We start from the raw sequence: 19,385 nt of genomic DNA on the forward strand, positions 1-19,385 counted from the left end.
CTTGCCGGATCACTCTGCCGCAAGTGTGAAAGTAGCCTAACCTATCCAAGGAATTTCCCTAAAGGTCTGTTTCCATTTATTAACTATTACCAAATCTTTGATTCTACTTTACTGGACTGCCACCACCACTGGTTGCGGAAGACAGCTCAATTGGTCAGACTGGAGCTCTGCCCTCTGTAGTTACACGGCCCACATTCTGCAATAATGAGACGTTCAGACAGCTATAGGCAGACACAGCTTCTAGCTTTCCTCCGTTATTGGGAAACCCCATGGAACTGTCAATGACTCAATATTTTCTTCTGTTCGTTATTCATTTTTGGTCGATTTCCTGATAAGCATATACACTCACCTAAAGAATTATTAACACCTGTTCTATTTCTCATTAATGCGATTATCTAGTCAACCAATCACATGGCAGTTGCTTCAATGCATGTAGGGTTGTGGTCCTGGTCAAGACAATCTCCTGAACTCCAAACTGAATGTCAGAATGGGAAAGAAAGGTGATTTAAGCAATTTTGAGCGTGGCATGGTTGTCGGTGCCAGACGGGCCGGTCTGCGTATTTCACAATCTGCTCAGTTACTGGGATTTTCACGCACAACCATTTCTAGGGTTTACAAAGAATGGTGTGAAAAGGGAAAAACATCCAGTATGCGGCAGTCCTGTGGGCGAAAATGCCTTGTTGATGCTAGAGGTCAGAGGAGAATGGGCCAACTGATTCAAGCTGATAGAAGAGCAATGTTGACTGAAATAACCACTCGTTACAACCGAGGTATGCAGCAAAGCATTTGTGAAGCCACAACACGCACAACCTTGAGGGCTACAACAGCAGAAGACCCCATCGGGTACCACTCATCTCCACTACAAGTAGGAAAAAGAGGCTACAATTTGCACGAGCTCACCAAAATTGGACTGTTCAAGACTGGAAAAATATTGCCTGGTCTGATGAGTCTCGGTTTCTGTTAAGATATTCAAATGGTAGAGTCCGAATTTGGCGTAAACAGAATGAGAACATGTATCCATCATGCCTTGTTACCACTGTGCAGGCTGGTGGTGGTGGTGTAATGGTGTGGGGGATGTTTTCTGGGCACACTTTAGGCCCCTTAGTGCCAATTGGCCATCGTTTAAATGCCACGGGCTACCTGAGCATTGTTTCTGACCATGTCCATCCCTTCATGACCACTATGTACCCATCCTCTGATGGCTACTTCCAGCAGGATAATGCACCATGTCACAAAGCTTGAATCATTTCAAATTGGTTTCTTGAACATGACAATGAGTTCACTGTACTAAAATGGCCCCCACAGTCACCAGATCTCAACCCAATAGAGCATCTTTGGGATGTGGTGGAACGGGAGCTTCGTGCCCAGGATGTGCATCCCTCAAATCTCCATCAACTGCAAGATGCTATCCTATCAATATGGGCCAACATTTCTAAAGAATGCTATCAGCACCTTGTTGAATCAATGCCACGTAGAATTAAGGCAGTTCTGAAGGCAAAAGGGGGTCCAATTATTAAATGGTTCTTTGGTAATAATTCTTTAGGTGAGTGTATAGTTCTTGTAATGTTAAGATGTTTTAAAAGAAAGTGGGAGAAACAGAAGATTTCTTAGTGAGTTCAAAGACAAAATGGTTAGAGATGGGAAAAAAAAAATATAAATTAGAAAGACGTAGTAGGAAAACAGAGCTCATCACAAAAATACACAAAATAAATGTGAAGTCTCCAGAAGCTGCGTAGGTGGTAGAAGCGCTGCAGTACCGTTCCCCGCCACCACACAGTGTATGGAGCTGTGCTGATTGGTGTGGTGTGACAGGAATCAGACCCCCACTAATATGATACTGATGACCTACCCTAACGATAGGTCATCAGTACTACAGCCCTAGAAACCTTCTCAAATCTGCATCAAGATCTGCAGATACCGCTCACATTCTTCAAAAAAACATTTGGAAATCAAGACACTAATAAAAAAATTCACCTATTGACATTTTATTGTACATATTGCATTTTTGCAGCTGTAGATACATACAACAGAATTCTCTTCCCCACCTTCCCAATAGACAACATCTGGTCAGACGTAGTGAAAGTATTAGGGTCCATTCACATGTCCGCACTTTGGGTCCGGATCCGTTCCGCAATTATGCAGAACGGGTGCGGACCTGATCATTTTCAATAGGCACGGAAAAGATGCGGACAGCACACAGTGTGCGGTCCGCATCCGCATTTCCAGTCCGCGGCTCTGCAAAAAAAATAGAACATGTCCTATTCTTGTCCACAGCTGCGGTGTTTTGCAGATCCGCAATTTGAGGGTTAGCAAAACACTGCAGACGTATGAATGGACCTTTAAAGAACAGAGCTGGTTTTCTCTGTGCCTGTCGAACCTCGCATGGATTTCTTATGCCATCCACGCAGAGGACATCAAGACTTTATGGAATGATATTCATAAATAAAAGGACGAGGTCACGTTGGAGGAACCCAGCTCGACAAGGCGACGGCATCTATGGCATCCGCGCAGTGTGAAGGAAAAGTGAAGTTCCTCAGTAAGGACTACCTAATCAGAGTGCTGGGATTTATCACGGAGCTGGCCATCAATAACATCCAGTATTGAACACTTGGACGACTCTCATCTCAGACCTTGTCCACAATGCTCGGGACCCCCCGGACATCTTACATGTCTTAGACATGATCCCTAAAGGGCTTACTACATGTTAGGCTACTTTCCAACTCGCGTTTGGTGCGGATCCGTCATGGATCTGCACAGACGGATCCGTTCAGAACGGATCCGTTTGTATTATCTTTAACATAGCTAAAATGGATCCGTCTTGAACACCATTGAAAGTCAATGGAGGACGGATCCGTTTTCTATTGTGCCAGATTGTGTCATAGAAAACGGATCCGTCCCCATTGACTTACATTGTGACTTACACGGATCTGTTTGGCTCAGTTTAGTCAGACGGACACCAAAATGCTGCAAGCAGCCTCCAAAGCGGAATGGAGATTGATCGGAGGCAAACTGATGCATTCTGAGCTGATCCTTATCCATTCAAATTGCATTAGGGCAAAACTGATCTGTTTTGGACCGCTTGTGAGAGCCCTGAAATGGATCTCAGAAACGGGAATTTCTGAGAAACGGAAAACGCCAGTGTAAAAGTAGCCTTATACCGCTTCTTACCGTTCTGTTACAGCGGCAGTGAGACCTGCACATACTAAGGCTTATTTATGAAGGTTTTCGGGTGTTACCTGTACCGACCAGTTACCTTCCAGCTGTGATTGTGTAGCCTGCACTGTAGGAATGAGCTGGATCAATATGCATTACCATTGTGGTCACCCCGACACTGGTCATCAATCCATTCTTGTTGATGAAGCACATTTTTTTTTTTTCGGTTTATCTTTTAAATCTTCTGGTTTTGCCCCTCTGTGTTGTATTTTCTGTGTGTTAATGTCGTGTTGTTGTTGTTTTTCTCCCCCATAAAAAAAAAAAAAAGAAAGAATTGGCTTATGATTTGGTATCCAAAAGCAGGAGTTTTTACAAAACACAGAAGACATGCAAATATTCCATTCATGTGTCATCTCTGTTTTGGATCTACTCCTGTTCTTTTTTGGCTTTAGCAATACTGATGGATTACTGACCAAATGCGGATGCTCCACAGACAGGATCCGTTTTTGGGGGTTATTGTTCTGACGGATCAGAGGAAGGGAAAAATAATCAGTGACGTCAACACAAACTTACTGCTGACACCCTCTCCACTCTGTCAGGGCGCTCCACTTGTATAAGCGTTTATAGAACATGTTCTGTAGAAATCTATGTGGAAACAGCTGCCGACGGTGTAAAAGGCGTGCGCTCTTTCATGCTATAGTAGGATCTTGGGCCTCTGCACGGTTCTTTAACCACTTAAGGACCACAGGTTTATACCCCCCTAGTGACCAGGCCCTTTTTTTTACAAATCGGCACTTCACAACTTTAACGGTTTATTGCTCGGTCATGCAACTTGGCACCCAAATTAATTTTACCTCCTTTTCTTCTCACAAATACAGCTTTCTTTTTGTAGTATTTGATTGCTGCTGAGATTTTTTGTTTTTCTGATATTAATCCAAAAAGACCGAAATTTTCTCAAAAAAAGTGCATTTTTAACTTTTTCTGGTAAAATTGTTCAAATATAATTACATTTCTATACAAATTTGTGTCCGAATTTATTGTGCTACATGTCTTTAATTAAAAAAAATCCAATAAGTGTATATTTATTGGTTTGCGCAAAAGTTATAGCGTTTACAAACTATGGTACAAAAATATGAATTTCCACATTTTGAAGCAGCTCTGACTTTCTGAGCACCTGTCATGTTTCTTGAGGTGCTAGAATGCCAGGATAGTATAAGGGTCCATTCACACATCCGCAAAATGGATCCGCATCCGTTCCGCAATTTTGCGGAACGGATGCAGACCCATTCATTTTCAATGGGGCCGGAATGTGCTGTCCGCATCCACATTTGCGGATCCGCACTTCCGCATCCGTGCTTCCGTTTCCGCCAAAAAATAGAACATGTCCTATTCTTGTCCGCAATTGCGGACAAGAACAGGCATATTCTATTAGTGCCGGCAAAATGCGGAACGCACATTGCCGCTTTTTCGTGTTTTGTGGATCCGTGGCTCCGTGTATCCGCAAAACACATTGTGGACGTGTGAATGTAGCCTAAATACGCCCCAAATGACCCCATTTTAGAAGGAAGACACCCCAAAGTATTCGCGGAGGGGCATGGCAAGTTCATGTATGATTTAATTTTTTTTCACAAGTTAGCGGAAAATGACACTTTCTGAGGGGGGAAAAAATAAAGTTTCCATTTCTGCTAAATTCTGGCAAAAAAAAATAAAAATCTCCCACGGACTCACTATGCCCCTCAGTGAATACCTTGGGGTGTCTACTTTCAAAAATGGGGCCATTTGTGGGGTGTGTTTACTGTTCTGGCATTTTTGGGGGGGGGGGGGGGGGCTAAAATGTGAGCAACCCTGTAAAGCCTAAAGGTACTCGTTGGACTTTCGGCCCCTTTACGCACCTAGGGTGCAAAAAAGTGTCACACACGTGGTATCACCGTACTCAGAAGAAGTAGGGCAATGTGTTTTGGGGCATATTTTTACATATACCCATGCTGGATGAGAGAAATATCTCTGTAAATTGACAACTTTGTATAAAACTTTTAAAAAAGTTGTCATTTACAAAGATATTTCTTACACACAGTATGGGTATATGTAAAAATACACCCCAAAACACATTGCTCTACTCCTGAGTACGGCGATACCACATGTGTGACACTTTTTGCAGCCTAGGTGCGCAAAGGGGCCCAAATTCCAATGATTACCTTTAGGATTTCACAGGGCATTTTTACGCATTTGGATTCCAGACTACTTCTCACGCTTTAGGGCCCCTAAAATGCCAGGGCAGTATAAATACCCCACAAGTGACCCCATTTTGGAGAGAAGACACCCCAAGGTATTCCGTGAGGGGCATGGCGAGTTCATGTAAAAATTTATTTTTTAACACAAGTTAGTGGAATATGAGACTTTGTAATAAAAAAAATAAATCAAAGTCTCATATTCCACTAACTTGTGACAAAAAATTTAATTTTACATGAACTCGCCATGCCCCTCACGGAATACCTTGGGGTGTCTTCTTTCCAAAATGGGGTCACTTGTGGGGTATTTATACTGCCCTGGCATTTTAGGGGCCCTACTGAGAAGTAGTTTGGAATTCAAATGCGTAAAAATGCCCCTTTTTTGACATTTTGGGCTAACTAAATTTAGGGGGTATTCCTCTGAAACTACCCAGGAAAAAGAGCAAACCTACCTAGTAAAAAGAAGTGCTTGCGAAGTAAAGCTGCGATCGCTAATAAAGATCCAAAAAGCTCAAGTGATCTTTATAGCTGCGCAGCGATTTTACGGTGTTTTTGCAGTGATCAGAAAAAAATAATTTCTGTCACTGCGGTGGGGCGGACTGAACGCAAGTGTGCGCACAATATCAGGCCTGATTGGGCAAACACTGCGTTTTTTGTAGAGCCTAAGGTGACCCTAATGTACTTTATAGTATCTGTAAGTGATCAAGACTGATCGCAATCAGATCTATATTAGTACTAGTGCTGATTAGCGACAGCGATGACGCTAATCAGTGACTGCGGTGCGGTGGGCTGGGCGCTAACTACCTAACAAGTAGCTAACCAACTGGCGGTGATGAGGGACCTTTACAGGGGGGTGATCAGGGGTTAATAAGTGACAGGGGGGGGGGGGGGTGTAATCTGTGTGTGTGGTGTTTGGTGCTACTTACAGAGCTGCCTGTGTCCTCTGGTGGTCGATCCAAGCAAAAGGGACCACCAGAGGACCAGGTAGCAGGTATATCAGACGCCATTTACAAAATAGCGTCTGATATACCTATTTGATTGGTTATTTTAAAATTCTACAGCCTGCCAGCCAATGATCAGCGCTGGCAGGCTGTAGTTCAACTTGTGAACTGCGCAATCCTGTGAGCGCGCGTTCACAGGAACTCTCAGGTCTCACGAGATTATGCCAATAGGCGTCACTGAGACCTGAGCGCGCTGCCGTCCGGATGCCTATCGGCGTTACCGTGACGGCAAGCGGTTAAACCTGGTGCTAACATTGACCTGTAAGGCTGAGATCATACTTGAGTTATTTGGTCAGTGTTGGTCCTGTGACTGCCCTAATAAGTGAAGTGTGCAGTGATTCTAAGAGCGACGCCTGTGATTCACAGTCTTATTTCACTACCACAGCAGACTCCCTATGCGTGTTACTGCAAGACACAGTGTTCTACACCCCTATACAGGCTCTCTGCGGCCAGGAAATAGCTGTTTTTTTTATGCGATTCGCCACAAATAAATTCAGATCAAACCATTTTTTTTTTTTATTCAGCGAACCAAATTCTTTTTACATTCGCTTATCTCTATATTTATGGCATGTGTCTGTTATTGCAGTGCAGCTAAATTTGAGTGAAAAAGGACTGAACTGCAATATTATTCACAGTCCACGGTCAAGAGTGGCACTATTTTGGAGAATAAAAAAAATAATAATAATATTTCTAATTTAGTACAACCCCTTTAAATAAATAACCAATTCTATTGAAGTTAGAGAAAAGGCAGACAATTTGATAAGCTCAGGGTACAGACCTACGTCTAGACACAAAATTTCCCCCCGTATGGTTTCTTGCCTGTTTTATAGTAAGGATGCTTCATTATTGATGATGTAGATGAAAAAACACTATGTAACTGTGAAGACAGACATATGTAAAATGCACTCTCACCTCCATTACAGGACAATTTAGCAGGCGATTATCAGGAAGGAAGCATTCCTTTCCGGCAATCGCCTGCTCGTCACTGGAGGAAACCGCTGTTATTACATGCAGCGATCGCTAATGCCATCGCTCTTGCCCATACAGACTCGTGCTATCTAATCACGATCTTCTGCCGGCAAACGATTTAGGTGTATGCACAAACAAGCATATTACCCAATCAATGAGATTGCAGCACCTTTCCATCGCCGGATAACCACTGACGAGCGTTCCTAAGAACACTCAGGATTATCTGGCTGATTCTTGGCCTTTACTGTCGGCAGAAACACGCCACTTTCAGCAGGGCCAGCTGACTATTGTGTATGAGGAGCTCCCAACTCTTCCTACACAGATGATGATTGGGCGCTTTGAATTTGATGCCCACTGCTTTTGTTCTCCCAGTAGAAGTGTCTGGCAGCAGCTCCTCTCTCCCATTAACAACACATATATGCTCAGCTGTACCAAAAGGTCCTGTGTATGGGGCAATCAGAAGACATCGGCAGCTATGAGAAGGTGATAAATAATAAGAGGTTGATCTGATGTTATTCCTACTTGTTTACTCTGGTCCTAAAGGGAACCTGTCACCATAAAAAAAGTTGAGGAGTTGAGTAGATTTATATAAAGTTTTATGGGAAGAGATTTAATAAAAACTGTATTTTATTCATTTAAATTCCTGCTTATTCGCCTATTCTGGGTTTTGATGTCAAGACGGTCCTATCAGTGACTGACAGCCTTCTCCCTATGGCTGTGTATACACAGATAGCTGTCAATCACGGATAGGACCGCCTCCTGGACTACAAAGCCCAGAATGAGCGATATAGAGTACGTTTTACCAAATCTTTCCCTCAATCTGATCAGCTCCTCCTGCAGCTCAGACACCCAGTTCAAAGTAACATGTTCCCTTTAAATTACACAAGCGTGGACTATAACAAGGTCTGTTACTTAAGGAGGTTGTCTGCTTTTTTACTACTGACGACCTATCCTCAGGATAGGTCATCAATATCAGATCGACGGGCGCCCGACTCATGGCACCACCGCCAATCAGCTGTTTCTCTGCTCTGCTTACCACAGCAATTGCAGTGGTGAGCAGATGTAATGACAATATGGCGTCCCCATTCACTTCTATGGGACAGCTCCGTCTGTTCAAGTGAATACTATAGAGTCGTCCCATAGAAGTGAATGGGGACGCCATACTTGTATTAAACTCCTGCTCACCACTGCAACAGAGCAGCTGATCGGCAGCGATTCCGGGAGTCAGACCTCCGCAGATCTGATACTGATGACCTATGCTGAGGATAGGTCATCAATAGTAAAAAGTGGACAACCCCTTTAAGGGCAACTTAGAAATATGCATAGGAGGGCAATTACTTAACCGTCTATGATGATGTGAATATGACTAAGTGCTATAAGAGGGGTTGTGCAGTGGCTTACTACTGACGACCTATCCTTAGTATAGGTCATCAATATGAGATTGTCGAGGGTCCAAATCCTGACACCCCAACCGATCGTCTGGTTGAAGGGATTGTGTCGTGACCCCCCCACAAGCAGCTGATCGGCAGGGGTGCCGAAAGGCGGACCCTAGCCAATCTGATATTGATGACCTATCCTGAAGATAATTGATCCATATTAAGCCACCGCGCAACCACTTTAAATAATCTATGACATGTCATGGGGGTTTTGCGCGCTTAAAAAGTTCATACTGGATCAGAAGCACCCCCTAGTGGTGAACATATGTCTGTACAGCGACTGCATCATTCCTCTTTAAGTGCAGACCCATTAATGGCCTCCTGAAGCAGCCTCTCCACCTCTCCTCTCTGACTCATCTTGTTGGCTTTGCCTTGAAAACGACCCTTCTTTCCAGCTCCTTTCCCGTCTAGAATGTGAGCAGCTCTGCAATGATAAAAAGTATTAGGATATCATATCAAGACTCCACGTGTTCATGTTAACCTATGCATTTCCTAACTCTTCACCCACACTTAAGTTGTTGCTTAGCAACGGGCACTACAGTATGGAGGTGACACTTAGATCTCCATGCTTCAGCTGAGACTGAACATGCCACTGATACGGTGCAGAAGGGCTGGAGGACAGTAGCGGATAGGAGTTCCCAGGCTGGAAGAAAATGGGATGGTTGGTCCTTTTTGCCTCCTGATTTTTTTTTCTAACTTCCTAAGTGTAAGTTTGGCATTACACCAGCAGATGAAGCAGACGATTGCCAGGAATGACAAGTTCTTTCCTGGCAATCGCCTGCTGTCAGTGGAGGAGACTACTGCTATTTCATCCAGCGATCTCCTCCACAGTATGGGAAGGAGCCATCGCTAATGTCATTGCTTGTCCCCATGCTGACTCATTTGCAGGCAGCAGAGAGTGTTTACACAGCACAATCTGCCGCCGGCAAATGATTTTTAAGCACTCGTTTGCTTGTTCATTGGGTAATTGGCGGCAGTATTATACAGGCAGTTAATATGAACGCTCGTTAGCGATTATCTGCATGATTATCTGCTGGTGTAATACAGGCTTAATTGTTTCGGTTTACTTTAAGGAGTCTTCTATCAATATCATAACTAAGGCTTCATGCACACGACCGTGCAGTTTTTTGCGGTCCGCAAGCCGCGGATCCGCAAAAAAAACTGAAGCTTCCCGTGTGTGTTCCGCAATTTTCGGAACGGAACGGGCAGCCCATTGTAGAAAACTAGAAATGCCTATTCTTGTCTGCAAAACGGACAAGAATAGGACAGGTTATATTTTTTTTGCGGGGCCACAGAACAGAGCAACGGATGCGGACAGCACACTGAGTGCTGCGCGAATATTTGCGGCCCCAGTGAAGCCACAATGCGGCTAGGATGCGGACCACAACAACGGTCGTGTGCATGAGGCCTAAGGAGAATCTGTCTTCAGCTACACGGCCACTACAAAGGTCTGTGAGTAACAAATCAGGGACTGGCGGCATGAGGGCTCTGCATGTTGCCTGCAATACTGTAACGCAGCATAAAATACCGCCCCAGCAAAACCAAATAACACAGTCCAGCACAAAATACTGCCACCTTCACCAAAGTATTCAACTGTATCACCATCCTGTGAGTCCGGCCTCAGGTGCATAAGTACTTGATTTTAAAACGACTCTGTCACCAGGATCAATCCTATTAAACCAGACATACTGGCTGATAGGGCGCATCACGCCGATTAAAACTATACCTTTCTTTTGTCTGCATGCTAAACAGCTGCAGCCATATCAGCGTTTGTATTCATATGCAAATAAGCAGTCAGAGGTGGGGCTGAATCATCTGAGTACTGCTTTGTAACACCCCCTGTGCTCTGCACATGCCCCCCTCCCCTTGATTGACAGGGCTAGACATCAGGCTGAGGGCAGAGCTGTGTCCTGGCATGTAACTATCATATACACTATGTACTATAGCTTCACCACACTGAGATCTGCTCAGAAAGCGGATATACATAATACCATCCCACTGTATTCACTGGCACAATGTATGATTATAAAGACATTGGTAATGTGTGTTAGCTTATAAGTATTGAAAAACCATGCATTCTTATGTGGTAATGCTATAGCTTAGAGGTTAAGCAACTGGTTTTGTATGTAAAGATCCCAGGTTTGAATCTTAGTAGAGACTTAGAAGTTTTTTTTTCTTCAGATATTTTTTTTCTTCCACATTTATCCCATAAGAAAAGTCTATGTCCTTAATATATTGAGAATAATGTTTTTTTTCAGAAAGCTAATACATATTACTGTTTTCTTCATAATCATGTGTCTATGAATAAAGCAGTAACAGGTTTTGGAAAAGAAAACACTTCTCTCAATATTTCTCTGCAGCCGTTTAACATACAGACAAAAGATAGGTATGGTTTTAATCAGCATGATGCGCCCTACCAACCAGTATGTCTAGTTTAATATGGTTGATCCTGGTGACAGACGCTTTAAAGGGGTTGTCCCACGAAAAATATTCAGCAGTTTTAAAACCAACACCTGTATCTGAATTCTTTTGTAATTGCATGCAATTATACATTTTGCATAACCACTGAGTTACTCAATAAAATGTATCTGTATAGCGCCACCTGCTATTGGTTTTTCTTTCTTATTTCTTTGTCCTGCTCACTGAGATGGCCGCACATGCTCAGTTTCATCTTTCAACTGCCTCCTGAGCTGTGATAGGGAGAGCATAGACACGCCCCCTGAGCTTCAGCAGAAAAGACACTCCCATTGAGCTGCCAGCTTGCTATAAATCTAACAGAGCAATGGATCCCCTTTAAAGCGGCTCTGTCACCAGGATCAACCCTATTAAACCAGACATACTGGCTGGTAGGGCTGATCATGCTGATCCATGAGAGGTACAGGGCTCTTCCTAAGTTTGTTAGGAAGACATTTGTCATGTACTACATCATGTCCGATTTTCATTTTTTACATTAGTCATGGGATAACCCCTTTAAAAATAGTGCTTACAGCACCAGAAAGTTATGTAGCCAGTCAGCGAACGTGAGGAAGGCTTGAGTGGCCCCCTGGGCATCAGCCCACCGGGAAATTTTCCTGTAGGGTCTATGGCCAGTCCGCCCCTGCTAATCAGGCTACTTTCACACTCGCATTTGGTGCAGATCAGTCTTGTATCTGCACAGACGGATCCGCACCGATAATGCAAACGCTTGTATACGTTCAGAACAGATCCAGTTACATTATTCATAAAATAAAATAAAGTCTAAGTCAAAACGGATCTGTCTTGACTTACATTGAAAGTCAATGGGGGACGGATACGTTTTCAATTGCACCATATTGCGTCAGTGAAAAATGGATCCGTCCCCATTGACTTACATTGTAAGTCTAGACGGATCCGTTAGGCTCTGCATAGTCAGACGGTCACCAAAACGCTGCAAGCTGCGTTTTAGTGACAGTCTAAAAAAAACGCAACAGAGACCAAGAGACCAAAAGCAGCCAAATTGATGCATTCTGAATGGATCCTTATCCATTCAGAATGCATTGTGGCTGAACTGATCCGTTTTGGGCCGCTTGTGAGAGCCCTAAAACGGATCTCACAAGCGGACCCAGAAACGCCAGTGTGAAAGTAGCCTAACATTAGTGATGGGGCATCTATGCCTATATTAGATGTCCCAGAAGTGATGGCCTATATTAGATGCTTCATTACGATACTCTATATTAGATGCTCCATCAGTAACACCCTATATTAAATACCCCACTAGTTATGACCTATATTAAATGCTCAATTACCAATACCCTATATTAGATTCTCCATAAGTAATGCCCTATATTAAATGCTCTATTACTGATACCCTATCAGGGGGCTGTAAGTAAATATACACTTTATGTATTAGTGAAGAAGGTGTCTGGAGTAAGTCAGAGGGATGCTTTCTATATCACATACAGCACAAGCTAAGGCTACTTTCACACCTGCATTAGGTGCGGATACGTCTTGTATCTGCACAGACGGATCCGCACCGATAATGCAAATGACTGTATCTGTTCAGAACGGATCCGTTTGCATTACCATGAACAAAAAAATAATAAAAAATAATGCAACGGATCCGTTTTGACTTACACTGAAAGTCAATGGGAGGCAGATCCGTTTTAAATTGCACCATATTGCGTCAGTGAAAACGAATCCGTCCCCATTGACTTACAATTGTAAGTCAGGACGGTTCCGTTTGGCTCCGCATCGTCAGGCGGACATCAGAACGCTGCAAGCAGTGTTTTGGTGTCCGCCTCCAGTTAGGAATGGAGGCTGAACGGAGCCAAACTGATGCATTCAGAACGGATCCTTATCCATTCAGAATGCATTGGGGCAAAACTGATTCATTTTGGGCTGCTTGTGAGAGCCCTGAAACAGATCTCACTAGCGGACCCAGAAACGCCAGTGTGAAAGTAGCCTAACATATAAGCCCTCAGACAAGAGCTCAGATGGCAAGTAAGTTGGTGCAGGAGGAGACATCTGGACTAAAAATCCTCCACACTACTCTCTCAAACAAATGGTGGACTTTCCCTTTAAGATAAACGAATGAAAGGACAATTCTGCTATTTGGCCACATGTACTAGCAATAAAAGTGACTATCACTGGCAGTGCTGCAGCCTATTGGACCAGACATGACTATGAGCACAGGCCCTGTTACACAACAAGCGGGCACCGGCTATCACAGGGGCAATCATAAAGAGATGAAAAGACTGGAATGAAGGTGCAATAAGCGTACACCATAAAACATTTTATGCTCTTTATATCACAGCACAGTAGACGACTTATCATGCCCATAAAATCTTGCCATTTTCTGCGCAATACCAGCCTGCACCTGGAGCTAGATAAAAGACAATTAAAGGGCCTAACAATGAATATATAGTAAAGGCCTGAGAACAGGAGGACAACAAGTGCCACAACCTTCAGCCCAAGAGGCCAGGGTGTTTTAGCATAGACCATAACCATGAGAAAGTCTCTACTCTGATTTGCACCCTTATGATTAAAAAAAATAAAAAATAACTTCAAGTACGCACAACATGACTACATACCTTGGTCCTACTTGGTCGATGATTTCAGGGGGCCCAGCAAGTAGAAATAACCCTGATGTCCTTTCATCTCCAACAGTTAAGAAGACAACCGTGTCCTGTAATACATAAAAACAGAGATCAGCACTTTACCTTTTACACAATTACATTTCTTAACAAGAGGCAAAGTGCCAAAATACAAAAAGATAAATGGATACTGCATCACCTTAAAATCAATAAAATGGTTTGGTCCACTTGGTAGGATCATCCCAGAGACAATGCCCCTGGGAACATTAAAACATAATCTGCACTTGCAGAGATAGCATGACTAAAAGATGGCTCTGATTGAAATTTACATTGCTTTGCCACCCAAGTAATATATAATAGAGGCCGGGATTCATATCGCAGTTCTTTCCTCCCAGAGGGTGCCTCAGGAACCCATCTTCCTTGCTAAAAACAATCACATGAGAACAGGGATATCAGGTGTCATTCTGCAAGCTATCTAAATTATTATATTCCACCGTAGCAGGTTGTCCTGAAAACACAATGAAACCCTATAGTCTATAAAGACAGATGATACATTTTAGATTGAGCATGGTGGCAACCCTCACTTATGTTCCTCTTGCTTTCATAGATGTCGATAAAAAAAAAAAAAAAAGTTAGGCACCAGTGACAAATTTCTAGGTGCACCCATCACCTGGCTCATGGGCAGTGTCCTGACCCCATGTAGTGGAAGACATAAGGGATGCATTTCACCCTTGCTGCCTCATAAACACAAGGTTAGGTTAGATCTGCAGGGTGTATGAAGGAGTCTGGAGCACGTCCCTGGACACACTTGGAACAATATTTTCAATAAAGCAAATATGTGAATTCAGCACAAGGAGTGCCACCTGGCACCGTAACACAGAGAAGTCCAGCAAGTTTCTAGTATCTTTCTATGGTGAAGTAACATGTTCAACGTCTAAACATGTGGAAGAACACTTAAAGTGACCTTCTCAAGAACATTGAGCTGGATGCCCACTCACAACGGCTATGTGCATCCTGCAACCAGACTGTCGTGTCTGATGCTGAAGTCCCAATGTTACTTTCAGCTGATCCAATTCATCCTCACTTTGAACGGGTTCTCCAGGACTAGAGAAATATGCTACTTGTCTAAAAACAGCCCTACGCACGTTCACGGGTTGTGTGTGGTATTACAGCTCACCTCCTTTCACTTAAAGGGGTTGTCCCACTTCATTAAATAGGTTTTATCTAATTTATTTACCCCCACAGAACATATCTTCCTATCTATGTCATAATCAAAAAGCTACCTTTCTTACAAAAAATCCTGTTATGCGATCCCTTTGTTGATTTCGGTATCCCATGGATACGGCCTCTTTCGTCCGGCCGCATCGCTGTGCCGCGCCTGCGCACAACAGCTGAACAAGTACTCGGGCCGCCTCTCCATTCCTACGAGTACGCGCACGTCCGCGCATGCGCAAATACAGGAGGCGGGTGCCGGAATCAAATAGCCGGCACCCGACCTCTATGACAGGGAGCGGGACCTTAGGGGTTAACTGCCGCTGATCGCAGCCCCCTATCATAGAGGTCGGGTGCCGGCTATTTCACTCCGGCAAACCATTTGTATTAACATTGGTGGCGCAGTGCGCCCCCCCCCCCAGTATAATAAACATTGAGTGCGGCGCCCCCCCAGTATAATAAACATTGAGTGAGGCCCCCCCCCCCCAGTATAATAAACATTGAGTGCGCCCCCCCCCAGTATAATAAACATTGAGTGCGGCCCCCCCCCAGTATAATATACATTGAGTGCGGCCCCCCCCCCCAGTATAATAAACATTGGTGGCGCAGTGGGAAGTGCCAATGAGGGTTAAAAAAATAAATAAAAAATTAACTCCCCTCCACCAATTGATCGCGCAGCTGCCGGTCTCCTGTTCTTGCTTCAGGACCTGTGGTGACGTCACTGAGCTAATCACATGGTCCATTACCATGGTGATGGATCATATGATGTACCATGTGATGACCACAGTGATGTCACCACAGGTCCTTTTACAGGTCCTAAAGAAAGAACAGAACAGGAGACCGGCAGCTGCGCGATCAATTGGTGGAGGCGAGTTAATTTTTTATTTATTTTTTTAACCCTCATTGGCACTTCCCACTGCGCCACCAATGTTTATTATACTGGGGGGGGGGGGCGCACTCAATGTATATTATACTGGGGGGGGGGGGGGCGCACCCAATGTATATTATACTGGGGGGGGCCGCACTCAATGTATATTATACTGGGGGTGGGGGGCGCACTCAATGTTTATTATACTGGGGGGGGCGCACTCAATGTATATTATACTGGGGGGGGCGCACTCAATGTATATTATACTGGGGGGGCCGCACTCAATGTATATTATACTGGGGGGGGGCCGCACTCAATGTTTATTATACTGGGGGGGGGGACCTCACATACATTGTCGGCTCCATGTGGATGACTCATCCACATGAACGAGCACGCAAGGACTGAGCTCTCAGGGTGAGTCATGAGGAGGCGTGGCCGGTCTTCACTCAACTACAGGAGCCAAACCAGGAAGTTATCAGGACATCTACTGCTGGTAAGATTGAAAAAGCAAAGTGGGACAACCCCTTTAATGGAGCTGAGATGCAATTCTAGACACAACCCATGGACAGATGTGGGTCTGTTTTAAGAATAAAGGAGCCCTGTTTTTCTAATCCTGGAAAACCTCTCTGTACATTAGCCGTATCAACAAAAAGGATCAGAATAACCTAAATATGAGATACTGTAGCATTTTAAAGGCGGCGTCCTGGATTAGACAAAAGGGTCTGTTTTTTCCCACTAGCAGTGCTTCTGTTTTGCTTGGGTTGAGCCTGGTATTGCAGTTCATCTCCATTCAAGTGAACAGGGCTGAAATGCAATACTAAAACACTGCTCGTGGACAAGAGTAGTGCTGTTTCTAGACCAAAAAAAAAAAAAAAAGGACCTTTTTATGGAACCCTTGCTGCTGCAGGGCAGAGTGAGAGCCGATCATTTGCCTGTGCAATCTGCTGTGTCTCTGTATGAAGACTGCTGAGATTGACTTCATTCAATAGTATATTTTTGTGTGATTACACGATGGATCATAGTCTTGGTAATTGGCAGTTCTTTTACTTCCTGTGCTCAGCATAAGTGGGCATCTCTAGGAACAATCTAAGGAGGAGAACCACCGCAGGATGCCCTGGAGACGCCGGAGACCCAGAAGAGCAGAAAGGCTGACAGCAGGAAGGGTACTTCTGGGAGTGTTTTTATAATATAGATGGATGCCACATTGTTAACACAGGTTCTTTCTGCAGCATCAGCACTGTTGTGTAGCACTTCCTACAGCCATGTCCACACAGAGGGGCTGTTTATGTTGAAAGGACATGTGGAAAATAATTACCACCATCAGGCTCTCTTTGCATTGCTAACGCTTGGCTATACAGTGATTTTAGTTATGTCATTCAATCTCCGGCATACAACTTTCTGTGTCACACAAGCCGTTTGCATAGATAACCTGACCAAAAAATCAAACTTGCCGTCAGGCAGAATCACTTTCCCAGAAATAGCTGCTGATGACTGCTCCGTTAAGGGCAATTAACATACATGGAGTACAAAATCCTAATCCTCTGAGATCAGGAGTATTCTGCATCCCTGTAGATACACAGGAAAGCCATGTTGTTAATGATGGGAAACACCAGGGAGAATAAGATAACTCAAGACATACCAGCCATATCCCCCTACCCTATACATGAGGCCCACTGTGTACCTCTCTTGGCTTGCCGATCAATATATCTCTAAGTGGGAGCATCTGGTAGAAATTACAAAGTAATTCAGGCTTACAAAAGACAAGCAGAGTACTGTCAGGGAATGAAGGTAAGGTATACATAAGCCTCGTACACTAACTATCCCTCACAGCAGATGTGTAGCTTACGCATCAGCTATTTTATGAAATGTGCTGAGAACTGACCCATAATTTCCCACTGCCCTTCATGCTGCAGCAGGAAACAAGCGATCTGAACTCTGTACCTTTTAACTGGAAACACTCAGACTGATTGATATACGGCTGCAAGTAAGACATACTGCATACAGAGGGGGTAAATGAGGGTATAGCAGGCGTGGATAAGTCTTGGCGAAATAGAAGCTGCAGGAGTTCTGGTCCCCAATTAGATGGCCAGATATTTTTTCATTACAGGGCGGCAGGAGACGATTTAGCGAATGGTCTGCATTCAAGAGACGGTCAATTACATGAAACAATAACCGTTAAATATTTTTCATTGTTTGGTCGTTATTGCAATCATTGCTTGTTTGTTCCTAGAGCAGTCACGCTGCTAACGCTGCCAGATTTCTGATTAGACTAGGGGATGTAGTGGCGACTAATGATAACCTTTCAGTCAGGCAGTTATGTCCGAGCCACAGAAAATGAAAAATGTATTACTCGTTCAGTTGCTGCAGGCTATTATATGTGACAATAACTTCTCAAATTTGGACGCTCATATGAAAATAATCACTCCATCTTAAAAGCCCTTAAACCACTTCCTGCACCTGGGCACAGATGTAGGTCGAAGATGTATGAGAGATAGGGATCGGACTCACAAGGTGATCCCACTCCATACACAGCTGGAGCTGGCCATGTAGCACTGTGGCATCTGAAGGGTTAGACACAGGGAGTGGGCTTCATCTGTCCTCCAATCGGGACCCGCAGGGCAAAATCGCAGAGCTCCGATCAGTTAAGCCTTATTCACACGTCAGTGATTTCCATCAGTGATTTTGAGCCAAAACCAGGATTGGAGCCTCCACAGACATAAGGTATAAGAGAAAGATCTGCACCTGTTCTGTGTTTAGAGCCGCACCTGGTTTTGGCTCAAAATCACTGATGGAAAACACTGACCAAACACTGACTGTGTGAATGAGGCATTACTTTGACACCCCAGGGTCTTGTGAAGGCTCCCAGGCTTGCCATAGCAAACAACCTGTGAAGGCTCCACAGGCTACGTGACCCAATTTTCCTGATGTTCCAGCTTCCCAGGGTCAGGACCCTTACCAATCTGATAGTTGTTCCCTACAGTATAGGGAGTCTTGTGAAGGCTCCCAGGCTTGCCATAGCAAACAACCTGTTAAGCACTGCCTAATGCCATAGACTACAATAGCATTCAGAACATCACATATTTAAGTCCCCTAGGAGGTCTAAAAAAAACCCCACCAAAATATAAAAAATTTAAATCACTCATTTGCTAATTTTACACGTACAAGCAATATTAAATAATCCTGATCGGTATCGCCGCATCTGAAAATGTACGACCTACTAAATATGAAAATATTTATCATGTATGGTGAAAGCCATAATGAAAATAAATTCAAAATGGACGATTCACTGTTTTCTGGTCACCTCACCCGGCAAATAACATGTACTAAAAGTGTTCAAAAAGACCCATCAACCCCGAAATGGTAGCAATAAAAACGACAGCTCGCCCTGCCAAAATGAGCCCTCACACAGCTCTGTAAACGAAAAGATATGTGTCAGAATATGGATGCAAAGAAGTTGTTTTATGTAG

General features: G+C 43.9%; 1 protein-coding gene across 4 annotated transcripts in view; it reads right to left on the reverse strand.

Annotated features, from left to right (window-relative positions):
- Window positions 1–8,489: 8,489 nt before the first annotated feature.
- The window catches only part of LOC122941313 (alanyl-tRNA editing protein Aarsd1-B-like), a 72,283-nt gene continuing 61,387 nt past the window's right edge, over window positions 8,490–19,385 (reverse strand). For 2 of the 4 annotated variants that reach the window (XM_044298438.1, XM_044298437.1), the window contains exons 12-13: window positions 13,836–13,930; window positions 8,490–9,211 (exon numbers count right to left, since the gene is read on the reverse strand). In XM_044298438.1, the coding sequence (XP_044154373.1) occupies window positions 9,073–9,211; window positions 13,836–13,930 (234 nt within the window). In that variant the 3' untranslated portion in view covers window positions 8,490–9,072. The remainder of the gene's footprint in view (window positions 9,212–13,835; window positions 13,931–19,385) is intronic. The other 2 variants (XM_044298436.1, XM_044298440.1) reach the window with 2 other exon arrangements.

This window comes from Bufo gargarizans, chromosome 6 (assembly GCF_014858855.1).
Source record: "Bufo gargarizans isolate SCDJY-AF-19 chromosome 6, ASM1485885v1, whole genome shotgun sequence".
In the NCBI taxonomy this organism is placed as follows: Eukaryota; Metazoa; Chordata; class Amphibia; order Anura; family Bufonidae; genus Bufo; species Bufo gargarizans.